We start from the raw sequence: 18,925 nt of genomic DNA, 5'->3' as shown, positions 1-18,925 counted from the left end.
AATATCTACTGGGTACCGGGACACGCCGGCGTCGAAAGCAATCTGAAGGCGGACAAGCTATCTCGCGAGCTGACTATCCGAGCTGGTGCGTCAAACGCCTCGGACGGCACGGAGATGACGGCAGAGCTCACGTACGCAGCTATCCTCAAACTCATCAAAGGCAGAAGACGCAAATACCCCTCGCCACATCCTCTGCTAACACAAAAGCGAAATGTGGAGCAGTGTAAACCGGCTAACCAGCAGCCAGCTCAAGGTCCAAAGAGACCTAGGGAGCCACTCATGCTGGATGGCCAGGTACAGTGGTGCCTTGGACTAGGGGTGCCAACCACGCTCAGCCTGGAAGACATCGGCAATCATCGAGCAAGCAGCAAGACTCCTTTATTACAGCAATAAAGTTTATTCACTCACTCACTCACTCGTCGCGATAGGGGCGACAAAATTAGAAAAATTTCATCGTCATGAAACAAAGCCGGCGCCCGGCGGCGAAGCTCGCCAAAAGGAACTACCGTGGAAATTTAGGCATTCGTGGAGGTCGGAAAGACGCGCCAGCCGCTCATTAACAGCGAAAGTTGAGCAAAATACAGGACTCTTTCTTTGAAATGAGAATGTGCAGAAGTGTAATTTATAAGAATAAACAGCTACGGCCCAAGGAAACATCAGTTTGCCAGAGTGGATGTTTGGACTCGACGATGCATCATTTCGCTTAGAGTAACAGCTTATTTAACGAGTGACTAAAAAAGACAATACACTCACCGCGGTGGTTCAGTGGTTAGAACGCTCGGCTGCTGATCCGGTTTCCCAGGTTCGAACCCGACCGCACCGGCTGCGGTTCTTTGGAGAGAGAATACGCTAAGGCGCCCGTGTGCTGTTCGTTTCCAGTGCGTGTTAAAGATCCCCAGGTGGTCAAAATTGTCCCGGAACCCTCCACTACGGCACTTCATTTCTTCTTTCACCCCCCTTTGTCCCTTCCCGTATGACGGATTACGGATATCCACCGATATGTGAGACAGGTACTGCGCCATTCCCCCCCCCCCCTGGAAAAAATTAATGTGGATGAGCCCAATAATAATAATAATAATAATAATAATAATAATAATAATGATAATAATAATAATTGGTTTTGGGGGAAAGAATGCGCAGTATGTCACATATCGTTGGACACCTGAACCGCGCCGTAATGGAAGAGATAAAGGAGGGAGTGAAAGAAGCAAGGAAGAAAGAGGTGATGTAGTGGAGGGCTCCGGGATAGAAGGAAGTGAAAGAAGCAAGGAAGAAAGAGGTGATGTAGTGGAGGGCTCCGGAATAATTTCGACCACCAGGGTACCTTTAACCTGCACTGACATCCCACAGCACACGGGAGCCTTAGCGTGTTAATAATAATAATAATTGGTTTTTGGGGAAAGGAAATGGCACAGTATCTGTCTCACATATCGTTGCACACCTGAACGGCACTGTAATGGAAGAGATAAAGGAGGGAGTGAAAGAAGCAAGGAAGAAAGAGGTGCCGTAGTGGGGGGCTCCGTAATAATTTCGACTACCAGGGTACCTTTAACCTGCACTGACATCGCACAGCACACGGGAACCTTAGCGTGTTGCCTCTATAAAAACGCAGCCGTCGCGGTTGGGTTCGAACTCGGGATCTCTGGATCAGTAGCCGAGCGCCCTAACCACTGAGCCACCGCGGCGGGTTGGATCAGCCCAGCTAATCCAGAATATACAAAGTGAAAGCGATATTGAGCTCTCCACAGGCCCACGGAGCCGGTTGTGCGCCTTTGCATTCGTGAAAAAACGGTCTTTGCCAAGTAGTCAACGCCAATGAACTATGAACGCCGTCGGCTCAATTGTTTTGTTTACTTTTTGAGGGAAGGAAATGGCACAGTAATCATCTCGCATATCTCGGCGGACACTCTAACCGCGCCGACAAGGAAGGCATAAAGGAGGGAGGCAAAGAGGAACGCGAAAACAAAATTGAAAGTTGGATTTTGAGGAAAGGCGCGGCGGTGCGCAGCGACGGAACACTTGTGGCTCGGTGCTACCAGTGGCGCATGCGCAGTAGTGGGTAGAGAGCGATAGAGAAAAATGGGCCGTGTGTCATCACTGCTCCTCGTGCATGCGCAGCACGGCTCTCCAGGAATCATGCGAAACTGCGTAACCTGCGGCCAGTAAAGCTTTCGCTTTATAAACAAATATTTCATACGCTTGCAACACAACACTCGGCCGCCGGCGTATATGTACTGAACCCAAAGGCTAAACCTGACGACGCACCGATTGCTTGAGCCACCCTTTATCAAGGCCACGACTGAGGCCCTGAACCTCACAGAAGAAACTGTGAACATTGAAAATTGATTTTCAGGGAAAGAAAATGGTGCTGTATCTTTCTCACATATTGGCGGACACATGAAACGCGAAATAAGGCAGGAGAAAAAGAAGGGCGTGAACGAGGAAAGCAAGAAAGAGGTGCTGTAGTGGAGGGCTCCGGAATAATTTCAGTCACCTGGGGAGCTTTAATGTACACTGACATCGCGCAGCACAGGGGTGCCTTTGCGCTTCGCCTCCACCGAAATGAAGCTGCGCGGTCGGATTCGAAACACTTATTTAAATGCGGTTGTTACGTCGCAAACTTCGCTTTTAAATTCCACCCACTCGCCTTGTCCTCCTCACTGTTGACCAAGGAACCCGTAGAGGTTCCGCAACGTTGTTCTTCATCTTGACTTTGTCAGCGGCTAAATCTTATGTTTCACTTCCAGAGCGCCCTATACGTCATGCCCAACCACAATGCTTGCTACCCACGGCACTTTTCAGTAGTAAAAAGTAAGCCCCGCCTAGTCGGCTGCAACTCCAGAAAGAAGCGATGGATGCCCTACAAAGGACGCCTTGCAGCCAACGGCGTCGGCCGATTCTCCGGACGCCGTTGTTAATCTAATTAAACGGTGGTTCGTCTCCTGTCAACTGCCACTCCCCGAGATGTCACACAGGTCCAAGAGGATTGACTAACCATGACAACATGGCAACCAAACGACACCATTAGCTGGAGGGCCTCTTTCGAGAGACACATGCCGCTTCTTTCTTGAGTTGTATTATACCGGAGTTTGGTTCTCGTACCGTCCGTTTAAGTCGATGTTTTGGAGAGGTGAGGTGTCCTCTTGCCTTCAAGCTAACAGTTGAACCTCTTTGTAACGAAGCGGTTTATAACGAAACAACTAATATAACGAAGAAATTATGATTGCACGTGGAAGCTCGGCCAACAGGGACTATAACGAAGCTACAGATATAACGAAGTAATTGCCGGAAACCTTCAACTTCGTTGTAAAGATGTTCAACTGTATTTGGATCGCTGGCAAAACGAGCTGCACAGCATGGTTTATAACGAAATGATGGATATAACGAAGGAATTACGATTCCCCTCGGGAGCTCCTTCAACACTGCATATAACGAAGCAAAAGCCGGGAACGAACTTTCAGCTTCGTTATAACGAGGTTAAACGAGCTACATGGCATGCCTCAAGATGAAGCCCTTTCCGGGAAACAGTACGCACCTTGATCCTGACATCGTCGCCCGGAGTAGCCTGGTCGCCAGCTTCGGAGGTTTGCTGTGTCACCGCAACGGGCGGCGTGCATGGTGGCGACGGTGGTAGGCCAGCTGCTGCCGGCTGACTGCCACTCACGGCGGCTGCTACGGTTGCAGGCCGGGGGCTGCTGGCAGCTACGTTGGCGGAACCCGAGGCGGCGGCGGCCCCGTAGCTGGGACGGGAGGCGCTGGGCTGAGCGCTGGGCTCCGCGGCCGTGGTCGGGCCGCCGCTGACGGCGTGCGGCTGCGGGCTGGCCGCAGCGCCCTGCTGGAGTGCTTGCGCGAACGAAACCCGCGAGGGACCGGCGGGCGACGGAGCAGGAGGGGTGGCTTGGTTGCCACCGCTGGCCGAAGGCACTGCTGCGAGCCGAAAATGCCCATTTAACGTCGGCTCTATATATCGGCTGCGTTTGCGATCATAGCGATCGTTACGACACGCATATATACACTGCCGAAAGCAGAAGACTGGACAGCCGTCGCCGGAGCTCCGTTGGTAGAGCACCGGACGCAAAATTCAGAGGTCGTGGGTTTCAGATCCCACCGGCGGCATGTGGTTGCTTTTCTTCTGCTTTCTAATGATTTATCTTTAAAAAAGTTTCGCTTTTTATGGGGGTTTAACGTCGCAAAGAGACTATTTAAAAAGTCATTGCCCTATTAAACCTCCAGTGATGAACACCACAAATTATTTAAGAAAGCATCCCCTAAGTTTCTTGGTTTCGGTGACTGTTGGCTTCCGTCATGTCATAATGGGCACCTCTTGTCCCTTCCCTCGCCTGCTCAACGGGAAAAGACAGCTGGTATAGAGTACTTAGTCGATGGTTTGATCGAATGCCGTCTGGTCAGGTCAGCTCAGAGGTCAGCAGATTCAGTCTTCGGTTTACTGACCATGTGAAAGTGCGCAGCTGACTGAAATTAACATATTTGACATGGTCAGTGACCGAAAATGCAGTATACAGTGGTCGAGAGCATACGTCGCAACAGCCATCCCAACTCAGACAGCTGTGCAAGCCGATAGTGGCATGCACCGTGACTAAACACGACCAAACACGCAGCGACCCCAAACAGCGTCATAAACCCTTTGCACTGAAGAACTGAGTGCTAGGCCTTAGCTGGCGCACATGGTCTTAATTTTCACACAAACTTGATCAGCCCTCCCCCACAGCAACAAAGAAGCGATAAGCCCCGCCGTATTCAATAAATTTGCGACACACGCGCAAGCTTTCCCTATAGTTCGCTATTTGAGAAGAAAAAAACAATTTTCTATTTCGCTAACCCTGGTATTCAGCGAAAAGCAAGGACGCTTGATGAGTGTCTCAGGCTCGTCCATGGCAGCGCCTGCATGGGCAGCCGTTCTATAGCATATACCCACACGCCCAGGTGGCTTAGACGCACTATCACTGGGGCCTAGACCCCCATCGAATGTTTTTAAGCTCAAAGGTGAACCCAAATCTCACCCAATGTAAAAGGCCAAAGATCAGATGTCAACTAAAGGTCATGGGTCAAGGTCAGGGGTCAAGAGTTCGACCCGTATCTGTACCCCGCACGGTCATGCACGGCTAAAGTGGTTGGGCTGAAGGTCGTTCAAGGCTATTCTCCGGCCTATGGGACGACTCCTTTACCTAACGTGGTGAAGCTTTTCGCTTCGTGTTCAACGGCAGAGACTTCTTTCATTTCATTCCTTTTAGAGCGCAGCTCGCCCGTTCCTGAGTTCCGCGTCGTAGCCGATGTAACATGCTAGCCGACAGGTGACGTGTTACTTAGCGTGACAGGTGACCTGTTGGCAGGGAGCAGCAGAGCGAAGCGCCACCTGCCATCTCGAGAGGAATGGACAGCCGGAAGACAGCTGCTATGGGACGATTCCGGAGGGTGGCTAGCAACATAACACGACACCTGCCAAGCGGTAGCAGACGGCATGCGAAGAGCTGCGCTCAACTTTCGGATTACCGTCTGTCGTAACCAGCCTTCAATTTTTTTTTTTCATTTATATATCGGGCGTAAAGAATGCACGTTTCTTGCCGCGGATAACGCTTGCTGTCACGGAGAATGTCAGCACATGCTGGTTGCGAGAGACGTTTCCCCAATTGCTTTCCTTTCCTCAAAATCGACGGAGTCCAGAACATCGTCAACGCCAATGATCAGAATGAACGCGGCGGTGGCGGTTGAATGACGTCATTGCTGTCACGTGGTTTCTCCTCGGTTCAAGGTCAAACTCTTGTACACGGCGAAGCAGCTACGCAGGGTAGTAGTAAAGCCTTCGCTTCACGGGAAGGGGACGATGAAGTGGCTGCCTGGCCCAAATGAGCAATGATGTAGGGGCTCTCGCATATGTGGCGAGGGCTGCTTGCCACCGGGGGTACCTGTTGCTAAACCGTCGTCATCGCTTCAGATGACGCGGCTGTTGAGACGCGCGTCCTTTCTTCCCAACTTTCCTCTCATATCTCTTAACTCTCCTACTGTCTGCACATGGCAGCGATTATCTGCCCGTGGCAGCGACTGTGGATCAGCTTGAACCAGTGATCGGGCCTGTTAGCTTTTCATTATTCCCTCAGTCGAAACAACAACAGCAATACCGTGCCACTCATCGCGCCACAAAGCGGGACGCCAAGCTGTTAATCCGGCTTGATTTAACCCGGCAGCCCCATAGGTTGCACACTCTAACCTTGAAACAAAAGTCACGCTGTCGCGATAAATAGCGATCACAATCCGGAGAAAGAGACATTTGCTGAAAATTAAAAATTCATTTTTGAGGAAAGAAAATGACGAAGTAACCATCTCGCATATCTCGGTTTACACCTAAACCACGCCGGAAGGGAAGGGATAAAGGAGGGCGTAAAAGAAGAAATGAAGAAAGAGGTGCCGTAGTGGAGGGCTGCTGAATAATTTCGACCACCTGGGGATCTTTAACGTGCACTCACATTGCGCAGAACACTCTCGCCTTTGCGTTGCGCCTCCATCGAAACGCGGTCGGGTTCGAACCCGTTTCCCCGAATCAGTAGCCGAGCGCACTAACTACTGAGCCACCGCGGCGGGTAATGCGGATAGCCCATGAAAAAAATGCGGCGGAAACAGAGTAAGGACGCTGAAACACGATGCCCGAAAGACGCTGGTTCAATCTCGGCCATGGAGGTCGAATTTCGATGGGGGCGAAATTCAAGAGGCCCGCGTTCTGTGCGATGTCAGCGCACGTTAAAGAACCCCATGTGGTCGAAATTTCCGGAGCCCTTCACTACGGCGTCCCTCATAGCCTAAGTCTCTGCGACGTTAAACCCAAATAAACCAAAAAGGAATCGTAAATGCGCTGAGGAGTTTGTTGTACGGAGCTGCAGAGGGATTCCTGTGCACCACGAAGAACGGGCTAAAACGAGACAGCAACGCTCGGAAACGTGCCGTGGATCAAGGCACTGACCAAGCGGAAGAGCATTCCACAGCACTCGCCCCGTGTCAGGTCAGCAGCATGGCCGGACCACACAGGCGAACGGGCGACGCGTCCAGCAGCGCGTGCTCGAGGAGCGGCGAGACGAACAGTGCGCGTGCGCAATGCGAACGTTCGGCAAGGCATTCACGGCAGGAACGCGCCGCCGGTCACAAATGCGCGGCTCGGCTGGACCCCCTTTTTTATAGGTCCTATCAGAAAAAAAAACGACGTGATCCGAAGCGAAGCGATCCTTTGTATTGGGTTATGCGTTTTAGTTAGGTATTTCACATAACCTGTTAGCACTGACGTTCGTAGCATCCCTGGAATTTGGTAATTCTGTTCATTTCGCATACATTCTATCGTATAGCAATGCTACCGCTACATCAATTATTCCCAAGACTGCAGCATTAATGCAAAACGTTGCTTGTACTAACAAGAGAGACTAATATTAATGATATCGAAAGAGTGCATTGTCCACAACGCAGGTTAGAGCTTGAGCAAGCTGAAGGCGTTGCAATTTCACTATGCGTGCGGGCTTTGTTCGAACAAAGCAAGGCTATTCGCAGCCCGAGGGCAGCGCGCCCAATACCGGCGTTGCATATCGCGACACTGTACGAACCACGAAGACGGCAGACGCGCAGTCGTACGCAGTCCAAAGGCCACTTCACATAGGAGCGAAAACGCTAGCAATTTGTGCCGCCGCGGCGCACAAAGCCGTTTCGAGACGTCGCGGAGCGTCGAACGGCCAGATCGAAGAGATTCAATAAATGTGCAAATTCTTCGCTGCAACGCGCCGCTCTATCGCTCTGCTCGCTCATTTGCTTGCACGTGAACCAACCTGAACGCGATTAGAAGGCTGCCGAGGCCGCTTCGGCTCAACCGAACCAGGTTCTTTTTCTCTCTCAAGTCACGGTCACTCACGCTCACGTAAAAACAATGGTGCATAATAGCGAAAACAAACGGGTAACGAAGCTCGTGCATTTCGTTCAGCCATCTCGCAAAAATATGTTTTCGAACACAATCATCCTAGCCCACGAGGTTAGGCCTAAAGCGACCAGCAAGTGACGCCAGATGAACAAAGGGATCGAGCACCGAAACGAGACTGCGGCGGAGGCCACAGAACCGCAAGGAAATTCGCTACGCACCTGGAGGTCCAGCAGCTGAGTCGTTTTTCTTCTTGTCTTTGCGCTTTCCTTTCCCCATTTAGATAGCAGGCCACAAACACAAATGGCTATCACCGGAACGGACGTCTTGACTGCCTGTCGAGCCCCTAGTGAAAGGCAAAATGGCTGCGCTGTTTCTCCTTTATAGTGGCCTTTTCCGCTCTGCGATTGGCTCATATGCGACGCCACGAGCTGCACGTGTTCCGCCGTCATTGGCTACGCTTGGAGACGTCGTGCGCGCGCCGGCGCTTCTGCCTCCAAGAACGCATAAAGAAAAAAAACTGTATGGAACCAACGGGAATTGCCGTACGATAACGCTTTACCACTGCTCCTTATGGGAACCCAAGGTCCCGGCGCGTCTCGAACACGCGCGCTGTGGAAGTCGAAGACAACAAGTGGAGGGTGACTCCGCTTCGAAACCCAATTATTCCTAGAAGCTACTTTGCTGAGAGGGTCTAGTTCGCAAAGTACAGAGGCGCATACAGGGGTCACGGACGTACAAAGTGAGAAAATGTTACGAGCGCTGTTAGCATTCATTTCCCATTTTGTGCAAGTCCGTGGTTTCAGCTCAGAGATCAACATGACTGAGCCACCGGAATGCGGCAAATAAAAAAACTCTAGCGATTTGTCAACATTTCTGGCTTTTATTTATGCCTATATGTATTTGTTAATGCATCCGTTTAATTCATTTTATTCCCACGTGCTAGCGTGGTTAAGTCTCGGAGTAAGGAATGTGTTTTACTGCCCACATGTGAGGCGACACTGGTGGTGGTAGTGGTTTGATTAAAAATAATAGTAAAAAGGAAGCAAAAGATTTTTGCTAGCCCCGGCATCTGCCATCGACATTGAAGCATCTGAGCTGGGGCAGCGGAAAAAAAGGACAGCAGGCAGAATGAAGAAATGAAATGAAAGAGGTGAGGGGACAGGAAGAGAGGATAGGGGGAGAAGTAATATGTAAAAACGATATACACAATAAGAAATGTGTCCAGGTTGTGTGCGTGATTAGTTCATTTTAGAGGAATTAAATCACACACGCGCAAAGCACTGTGTTGGTTACAAATGGAGTGGGGCGTCCAGTTATTAATCGTCCAAGGTAGAACTCGCGGAGCCTTCGGTCACTGCGTGTAACTACCTGACGGAGAACAGACGGGACGTCAAGCCCGTGTGTTCGAGGAATGCACAGAGGCTCACCAAAGTTCGCTCACGACTGTGCGCACTGCCCTGCGGCCACAATAGCGTCTTGATGGAGTCTGGTAGTATGCCCTGCGCGCTATAGGCCGCGAGCATATCGCGACGAACATCGGCGAACGCGGCACAGTGAAGGAGCAGGTGTTCTAGTGTTTCCACTGCACCGCATCCGTCACACACATCACTCGTCGCGATTCTGTGACGCTCCCGTCGTTCCCGGGCCACACGCAGCCAATGCGCGCGCGGAGGATCATTGCACGTTGTGACCGTGTAAGTGCGCGACAGCCGGTGACACTGTCGACGCGCTCACCTCCCGCGATGCGTGGGTCGGAGTGCTGCTTTCGGAGATGGTCGTGGATGGCCGCACGCACGTCCTCCAGCGCAAGGGGCAGATCACTGGCAGGTAGTTGGTGTGCAGCGGTCGCGAGGTCGTCAGCTTCTTCGTTGCCGGCGATGCCGCAGTGACCGGGCACCCACTGTGCACGCACAACACAACCTCTCTGCGCGAGGCGCTCGATGCGCAAGCGAATTTCTCGCACTAGTGGGGTTCCGCGGCCGTTATAAATCAGGTGGGTGAGGGCGGGTGCGGGTGTCGCACAGCAGAGCACTCCTGGGCGGCGGTGGGCCGATGGTGAGCAGCAGGTCCAGCCCGAGCCGGATCCCCATCAACTCCGCCGTGGTGGAGGAGCCCAGGAAGGCCTCGTGTTGCTGGCTGTGCAGTCGCAGGGTGGCGATGCTGGCCGCCACAGCAAGGGAGCAGCTGTCGCGGCCATTCGTGAGCGCGGGTGCGAGCGCATACACTGCAGCAGCTTGCCGCCGTCCGGTGCGCGGTGAAGCCAGGCGACACTCTGAAAAATTGGTTTTGGGGGCACCGAAATGGCGCAGTATCTGTATCACATATCCGCGGTCCCCTGAACCGCGCCGTAAGAGAAGAGATAAAACAGGGACTAAGCTTATCATCGAAGAAAGATGTGCCGCAGTGGAGGGCTCCGGAATAACTTGGACAAACTGGGGATCTCTAACGTGCACTGACATCGCACAGCACACGGGCGCCAATCTCAGAGTTTATGTCCTGTCGCTGCGGAGGCCATTGCCCTCAAAGGAGGCCCCGATGCACGATTCGCAGTCACAACCTTAGCACTCGCTCAATAAATAGAAGCCGCCACACTTTGACATCTCCCTGAGTGCGAGACGACAAAAAAAATCAAGTCGGCGACGCTAGCCCAGGCTTAGCTCAATCGGAATAACTAATACGCGTCTCGCTGGCGATCTCCGAAGCCGGCGTTTGGTGGTATTGTAAGATTATCGCAGACATCCATGTCTGAGGATATACATTCCCTAAGGTTTCCATGTTATTGCGATTACAGGACGATAGAGGAAAGTGCACGGGCCTGCCGACGGGCTCCAGCTGTGCCTAACCACTGCCGCATGCAAACAAAGGGCAGTTCAGAGTGCTGTCAGGGAAACTACTGAGAGGAAAATGGTGCGCTGCATCAACTGCGTCCCCAGAAGCGGCAACGGCTGTATCTGCAAAAGATCCTCCTTTTCATCTCTGCTCTTCAATGCCGGAAACAGCTGTGGCGTAGGGCGTTTGGAACACTGTAGTGCTGCGTTTGTATCTAGTGCATCGGCGCCCCTTGGATTGTTACGCTGCTCAATCGAGTAACTGTATTTATTTCAGACACCTCAGGGGCTGTTTATATCGAAAAACGCCCGTGTGCTGCACAACATGAGTCCTCGTTGAAGAACGCCAAGAGGTCGAAATTACTGCGTAGCCCTCAATTACGCTGCCTCTCTTGCACTTCTTTATTTTTCGCTTCCTCTTTCGTTCCTTCCCTTATAGCGCGGAGAAGCCACGGAGGAGTTTGTTATCTAACCGTTCCCTTCCCCAGCCTACGCTAACTATACCGACACCCTGCCTGTTCAGAATAGTATAGCGGTGTTATGCGGCCACAGAAGGAATGATCTCGGAGGCACCGTTTGCCAGGGCCACGGGTCACTTTATCGCTCAAGGACATGTGGATGTTCCCTGGTCTGCAACTTTCCTGTTATCCAATATTGCGCCGACAGCAACACCGCTTGCGCAAAGGATAGCCCTCCACAGATCTACAGCTGAAAACACCCATGACACATGCGATCCAGACAAAAACCAAGAGGGAACAGCACGGCATTCGAAGCTAGGGATGACGGGTAGAATTGAATCTGAACAGTGTTGCGGCAACTGCGAGAGATTAGAAGAAACTCACAGTTGAAAGTGGCGTACTGTAGGTTTAACGAACCGGGGGACGCGAGACCTCTCGGGAACGGACGCCCCCGCCGAGTCGCCTCGCCGTACGCGGAGATTACAAACATTTATCGCGGGCTAAGTTGCACGTATCCCGCTCTTCACCCCGACCTGGACAGGGCGCAAGCCACGACACTCAGACGCCTACAAACAAAGGCTATTCTTAGCCCCTACCGATTACGTTTAATCACCAACGGTGAATATGACCCTGCATGCCCGCACTGTGGTGACGGGACGCATGCCACACAAGACCATATATTATGGGAATGCGCTAGCAACCTCGCTCCGACGACACTCCTGCCTGCCTCCTCGGCGGAAGAATGGGACAAACTCTTGACCAGTTCAGGAAAAACAACGCAGCTGGCCCTCATCACACGAGCTCAAGAAGTCGCCCCCGGCTTGCTGCCATTCTGGGCTCGCGCCTGCCCCAACTAATCTCTTCCATTTTGTGGCAATAAAGTTGTAACCACCACCTTATTGTAGTAGAACCAACGCTTCCAACGGTACCAACGCTTCTAGTTTCGAATGGACGCTGGATTGAAAGCGGGTTGTTCCACCGAGAAGTGAGATGATTACTTAATAATTGCTTTTTTGGGGGGTTGGGAGGAAATGGTGCATTGTCTGTCGCTTATATCGTTGGAAAAATGAACCGCGCCGTAAGGGAAGGGATAAAGGAGGGAGTGAAAGAAGAAAGGAAGAAAGAGGTGCCGTAGTGGAGGGCTCCGGAATAATTTCGACCACCTGCGGATCATTAACGCGCACTGACATCGCATAGCGCACGGGCGCCTTAGCGTTTTTCCTTCATAAAAATGATTACTTCGCCATTTCCTTTGTGGTGATTGTGGTTTTTTGTTAAAATAATATAAAAACGAAGGAACAGATTTTTGCCAGCCCCGGCATCTGCCATCGATACTGAAGCACCTGAGCTGTGGCGGCGGAAACAATGGATAGCAGGCCGAATTGAAAAATGAAATGAAAGAGGTGAGCGGGCCCCGCCGCGGTGGCTCAGTGGATAGGGCGCTCGACTACTGATCCGGAGTTCCCGGGTTCGAACCCGACCGCGGCGGCTGCGTTTTTATGGAGGAAAAACGCTAAGGCGCCCGTGTGCTGTGCGATGTCAGTGCACGTTAAAGATCCCCAGGTGGTCGAAATTATTCCGGAGCCCTCCACTACGGACCTATTTGTTCCTCTCCTGTTTCACTCCCTCCTTTATCCCTTCCCTTAAGGCGCGGTTCAGGTGTCCAGCGATATATGAGACAGATACTGCGCCATTTCCTTTCCACCAAAAACCAAATATTAAGAGGTGAGCGGAGAGGAAGAGAGGATAGGGGGACCGTTTCCTTTCGTCAAAAACAATTTTTCATAGCGGCATAGGGTCTCAGCTCCTTGCGAACTACACGGCATTCGAATAGGAACCGTCTGGAAGGGTGTTGCGGCAGCACAATGCTGCGCCATTGGAGTTCCACCCTTATGTAGCGTTCCTAACGTCAAAATTAAAGCAAGAAATCAACACTGCGGCAATGATGTTCCACCATAATCTATTGTTCCTAACATTTAAAACTAAAAAAAACTTCGTCACGTGGCGCTTCCTTGAAGCTGGCGTTGCTGTGGAAGGCAGGAGTGTTGGATCAAGCTTCATCTCTTTCCCGAAAACGAGCGGCCGAGCCTGCGAGCTAATTTCGACCACCTGGGGATCTCTAACGTGCACTGACATTGCACAGCACACGAGAGATTTAGCGTTTTTCAATTGAATTTAATTGGTTTTTTGGGAAAGGAAATGGCGCAGTATCTGTCTCATATATCAGCGTTTTTCCTCCAGTGTGCTTTTTCGATGTCAGTGCCCGTTGAAGATCAACCGGTGGTCGAAATTATTCCGGAGCCCTCCACTGCTCTCTGTGCTCATCTCTGTGCTGATAATAATAATTGGTTTTGGGGGAAAGGAAATGGCGCAGTATCTGTCCCATATATCGTTGGACACCTGCACCGCGCCGTAAAAGAAGGGATAAATGAGAGAGTGAAAGGAGAAAGGAAAAAATAGGTGCCGCAGTGGAGGGCTCCGGGATAATTTCGACCAGCTGGGGATCATTAACGTGCACTGACATCGCACAGCACACGGGCGCCTTAGCGTATTTCCTCCATAAAAACGATTACTTCGCCGTTTCCTTTCTGGTAGTAGTCGTTTTTTTTATTAAAATAATAGTAAAAAGGAAGGAAAAGATTTTTGCTAGCCCCGACATCTGCCATCGATACTGAAGCACCTTATCTGATGCTGCGGAAATAAAGGATATTAGGACGAATTGAAAAATTAAATGAAGGAGGTGAGGGGAGAGGAAGAGAGGATAGGGGGACCGTTTCCATTCTCAAATTTTAGATTGAATTGGAGAACGTTAATTATCGTCTTGAGTTATAAATCGGTTTGTTGATCTTGTTAGGCGGCCGTCAGTGGAGGCTGGCGGCGACCTCTTCGGCTCTCGTCACCACCTGTACTTGGGTTTCCAGGTTAGAGCTGAGCAACAAGGTCTCCCACGGGCCCGTGAGCGCGAGCCTCTTGAGCGATATTGGTGGGGGATCTCTCGGACAGTCCCAGAAGATGTGGTCTACGGTGGCTTTGCCGCCGCATTTGCTTCACTCCGGCTTATATCTATCCGGGTACACATGGCTTAGGACAGCTGGATTAGGGAGAGTTTTTGTTTGAAGTTGTCTCCACAGTACCTCCTGTTTTTTGTTTAGGCTTTTATGCGGAGCAGGGAAGGTTTGCCTTTCTAGTCTATAATGCTGAGTAATCTCATGGTAAGTATTAAGACTATCTCTCGTGATTTCGACATCCGAGTTAGCGTCCACAGCTCGGCCGATAGATTCTCGAGCTTCATCGTGGGCTGCCTCGTTCCCCGGGTTTGACGAGTGAGCCGGTACCCAAACCAATCACACGTCTGTCCTGTCTTCCGGGTAATTCCTGAGAATTCCCAAGGAGATGGGAGATATTCTGCCCTTGGCGAAATTGCCAATGGCTGCTTTTGAATCCCTGACAATCACTTCTGCTCGCGGGTTTGTCAACGCCAAGGTGATTGCCGCTTCTCCGGCTATTTCTGATAGGATAGGAAAACTTTTATTGAATCATAAGTATTTAGGCGATCAGAAGTCTTCTTGCTTGCTTCGCGTGTCGCTGTCTTCAAGCTGCGCTGCAGGGAAGGCTTCTTCAGCAAAGGGTGGTCCCTCAGTCCAGGGCTCCACTGAGTTTGGCTGCATCCCTTGCGTGCTCTACCATCCTCTTTTGGACGGCGAGCTCGCAGCTGACGAGCCGGCTCTCCCAGTGCTCCGCACTCGGGGGTTTGTGTTCTCGGAATGCGTTGTTTCGTTCGCATTCCCATGTTAGGTGAAATAGTGTCGGTGTGGCCCCGCACCACGGGCATGTGCCCCTATATTGCGTTGGGAACATCTTGTTGTATATAAAGAGGTTGGGGTGTTTGTAATCTACGCCAATCTGTTGCCTCCTTCTTTGTTAGTGCTTTATGCGGGGCGGATATTTATATCTCACCCCTCTGTGATGTTGGAGTAGTTCTGATAGACCACGGCTCTCCTGCTGCTGTCCGACTCGGAAACAAAAAGCTCGAGCTAGACTATCCGCCGCCTCATTGCCCCTTATGCCCTCGTGCGCAGGTATCCAGATTAAATTATGTTGGGCTGTTATGCTCTCTGAGAGGTTGCACTCTCTGAGCACCTTAAGAGCAGCTTTGCTAATTCTGCCCTTCGTATAATTTCGACAGGTCTCTTTTGAGTCCGTGAGAATATACAATGATTTGTTCTCTCTATATCCTTTTGCTGCCGCCAGCGCTACGGCTAACTCCTCGGCGTCCGTTATACGCCAGATTTCCGTGGATGCCCCGGAGGTTAGTTCCCCATCTTTGTTTACTACCACTGCCGTAATTATGTATTTGCTTCTGCCGCTCGCTACTTCCATAGCGCTTGCGTCCGTGTAGAAGGTGTTATCCTTCCCCGCTAGTGTTCTTTCAATGTGTTCTGCCCTGGCCTTCCTTCTGCCTTCGTGGAGCCTAGGGTCCATGTTCTTTGCAATGGGTCTGACATAAAATGTTTTCCTTATTTCGGTAGGCATGTCTTCGTACCGCTTTGTGTCGATGTATTCGCAGCCTATTCTGTCGAGCAGTGCTCTTCCAGTGTAGGTCCCTCCTAGTCTTTTAATTTGCGATTTTCGTTGCGCTTCCACCATTTCTAGGAAGGTGTTGTTGACGCCAAGCTGCATGAGCTTTTCGTTGGGGGTGTTTCTTGACAGGTGTAATGCTGTCTTCTATGCTTTCCTTAGAATGGTTTCGATTTCTTCATTAGACGTTTTTGTCCTTACGTGGAAGGGAAGCGAGTACGTAACTCTGCTTACTATGAGGCTGTTGACCAATCTTAGGGTGTCTTCTTTCATCCCATGTCTTCTTTGAGAGACTCTGCTTATCATTCTGCTGACACTTTCTGTTGATTTCTTGAGTAGGGAAATCGTGTGGTCGCATTTCCTACTACCCTGCAGCCACATGCCGAGGATGCGGATCATTTTGCATTCCGGTATGAGTTGTCCTTCGAGAGTGACTTCCAGTTTCGCCTTAGTCTGGTGTCGGCCCACTCTCAGGAGTTCAGACTTTTCGGTAGAACACTTGAGGCCTCTAGCTGTCACGTAGTCTTCTACGCATCTCGCCGCTTCTTGCAGTGCGGCTTGCTTTTCTTCTAAGGTCCCTCCGGTAGCCCAGACCGTGATGTCGTCTGCGTACATCGCGTGTCGGACTCCCTGTATTTGCTCGAGTTTTCTTGCTAGGCCAATCATCGCCACGTTGAATAATACGGGCGAGATTACGGAGCCTTGGGGCGTACCTCTGCTAGGCGTTGCAAAGATATCGCTCCTTAGTTCTCCTAGGCCTACTGTTGCCGTTCTGTTTGAAAGGAAGTCCTTCACGTAATCGTGTGTTCTCTTCCCGCAGTTCGCGTTTATGAGACCTTCCATGATGGCCTCGTGGCTTACGTTGTCGAAGGCTCCTTTGACATCGAGCGCCATGACCACGTTTTCGCCCTTTCTTGGCATAGTTTCTAAGACCTCTTTCTCGAGCTGTAGCAGGACATCTTGCGTCGAGAGGCTGGCTCTGAACCCGAACATTGAGTTTGGGTAGTACTTTTCGCTCTCCAGGTGTTGTTGGATGCGTTTGGTGACTATCTTCTCGTAGAGTTTGCCCAGGCACGATGTGAGAGAGATCGGCCTCAGATTATCGATTTGGATTTTCTTGCCGGGTTTGGGGATCATCACTACGACGGCGTGTTTCCATGCCGACGGGACTCTCTCTTCATGCCATAATTTGTTTAAGTAGCGGACTAGCTGGTCAATCGCTTCGTCGCTGAGGTTTCTAATGAGGGAGTTCCGTACTCGATCCGCTCCCGCTGCTGTGTTCTTGGTGGCTGATCTAATTGCCTCAATGACCTCTTCCCTAGAGATGGGTCGATCCATGTTCGGGTTTTCTTCGCCTCGGTATTCACCGTGGTATCCCTCCGGTTCTCCCGTTCCGTAGCATTTCTTGCGAATATCTTCGAGCATCTGCTCGTCCGTTCCTTGATACTGGTGTATTAATCTTTGGATAGAATTGCTGCTTTCCCGTTTGCTCTTGCTGGGATCCATCAGGCTTCTGAGTATTTGCCACGTTCTGGCTGTACTGAGGGTGCCCTTCAGCGAGTCTGTGAATTGTTGCCACCCCTGTCTAGCCAGTTGCGTAGCGTACTCTTCCGCCTTCTTACTGATCTCCGCAATCTTCCTCTTGAGTTTCTTATTTAGTTTCTGTTTTTTCCAACGTTTGGTGAGACCGCGCCTTGCTTCCCATAGCCTAAGCAGCCGCCTATCTACCTCCGGTGCTTCCTCGGTCCTGTCCACTTCTCGGGTGTACATCTCTTGGACCTGTTTTAGCTGGTGGCTCCATTCCTCCGGGGAGGTTATGTCGCCGCTCATCCCTCTGCAGTGTTCTCGAAAAGCGTCCCAGTCCCTTAGCTTGGCTGTGCCGATCTTCCTTTTCGTATGTTCTGCCTCCAGTTGCAGGCGTAGAATGTAGTGATAGCTCCCAAGATTCTCGAGCGTATTTTCCCATTCCACGTTTCTGGCATTCTTTACGAAGGTTAGGTCAGGGCAGGTGTCCACACTGACGCTGTTTCCTATTCTGGTTGGTTGGGCTTCATCGGTTAGGAGCTCGCATCCTACGTTTTCTGCCGCAGTGCTAATCTCTCTACCCTTTTTGTCGTCTTTCGCGTAACCCCACTGTGGACTCTTGGCATTGAAGTCTCCTGCTACGACTAGCGTGTTTTGTCCCGCTAGTTTTTTATCTTCGGCGAAGAGCTTTATAAACTCTCCGTTCCTCTGTTTTGGTGAACTATATACGTTAATTACGAAAGTGCTTTTCGCTTTCCTCTTCTTCTTCGGAATGATCTCCGTTATTGTGTGTTCGATGTTTGTGTCCTTAATCTCGTCGTGTGCTATGGTGACTATCTTGTTGCTTATGAGGGTTGCGACCTTGCCTCTCTCCAAACACGTGTAGCCCCTAAGTGTCGGAGTGGTGAAGGTTTCTTGTAATAGTATTAGGTCTGGCATCGTACCTTTGTGATTGATGAATTGTTGCAGGAGCCCTTGTTTATGCCTGTAGCCCCTGCAATTCCATTGCCAAATTTCTAATTTGTTGCCTCCGGCCATATTGGGGCGTTGGTATTATTGTGAATATTAGCGTTAGCTATTCCTGGGGTTTCTGCGTTCCCGCCGAAGCGGCGCTCGTTGTATAAGTCTATCTCTAGAGTCATGGATCTTTTGCACATTCTGGTTCTTTATGTAATTGCGGAATCCCAGTTCTTGTAGGGCTACTTTTTGTTGTGTGGTTTGCATTTCCTTCTGTATGTTCTGAAATTGTGACTGCAGATTTAGTAGCATGTTCTTGATTTCGCTAATCCCTTCCGCTGCCTGTGGCTCGGGGCTAGGGGACTTAGGCGGCGGAGTGGCCACCCTTATGGGTGCTGAGTATGGTGTTGCCGGTGTTAGACCCTGTCGCCTGATCTCTTGTAGTTCCTTGATTATGTCATTTAGCTGTTTCCTCAGCTGTTGATTTTCCTTTCTTAACTCGTTTATAATTTGTTTATCATTGTTTGTGTGGTCATTTGGGTTTGAGTGCGGAGTATCTGGGTGAATTGTAATGGGAGGGCCGGCTCCCCAGCTCACCTTCGTGCCGCCGCTTTTCTTTTGTTGCTGTTTCTCTGCCTGCTGCTGCTGCCCCTTGGGTGGCGGTGTCCATG

The 18,925-nt window shown here is 50.9% G+C and overlaps 1 protein-coding gene across 1 annotated transcript in view; it reads right to left on the bottom strand.

Annotated features, from left to right (window-relative positions):
• Positions 1-18,925, bottom strand: part of LOC144102263 (protein argonaute-4-like) — a 37,535-nt gene that overhangs the window by 9,007 nt on the left and 9,603 nt on the right. The window contains exon 4 of the mRNA XM_077635568.1: positions 3,536-3,927. Within this exon, the coding sequence (XP_077491694.1) occupies positions 3,536-3,927 (392 nt within the window). The remainder of the gene's footprint in view (positions 1-3,535; positions 3,928-18,925) is intronic.

This window comes from Amblyomma americanum, chromosome 8 (assembly GCF_052857255.1).
Source record: "Amblyomma americanum isolate KBUSLIRL-KWMA chromosome 8, ASM5285725v1, whole genome shotgun sequence".
NCBI lineage: Eukaryota > Metazoa > Arthropoda > Arachnida > Ixodida > Ixodidae > Amblyomma > Amblyomma americanum.
Note: the sequence above shows the minus strand (reverse complement) of the source record. Positions and strands in the feature narration are given on the sequence as shown.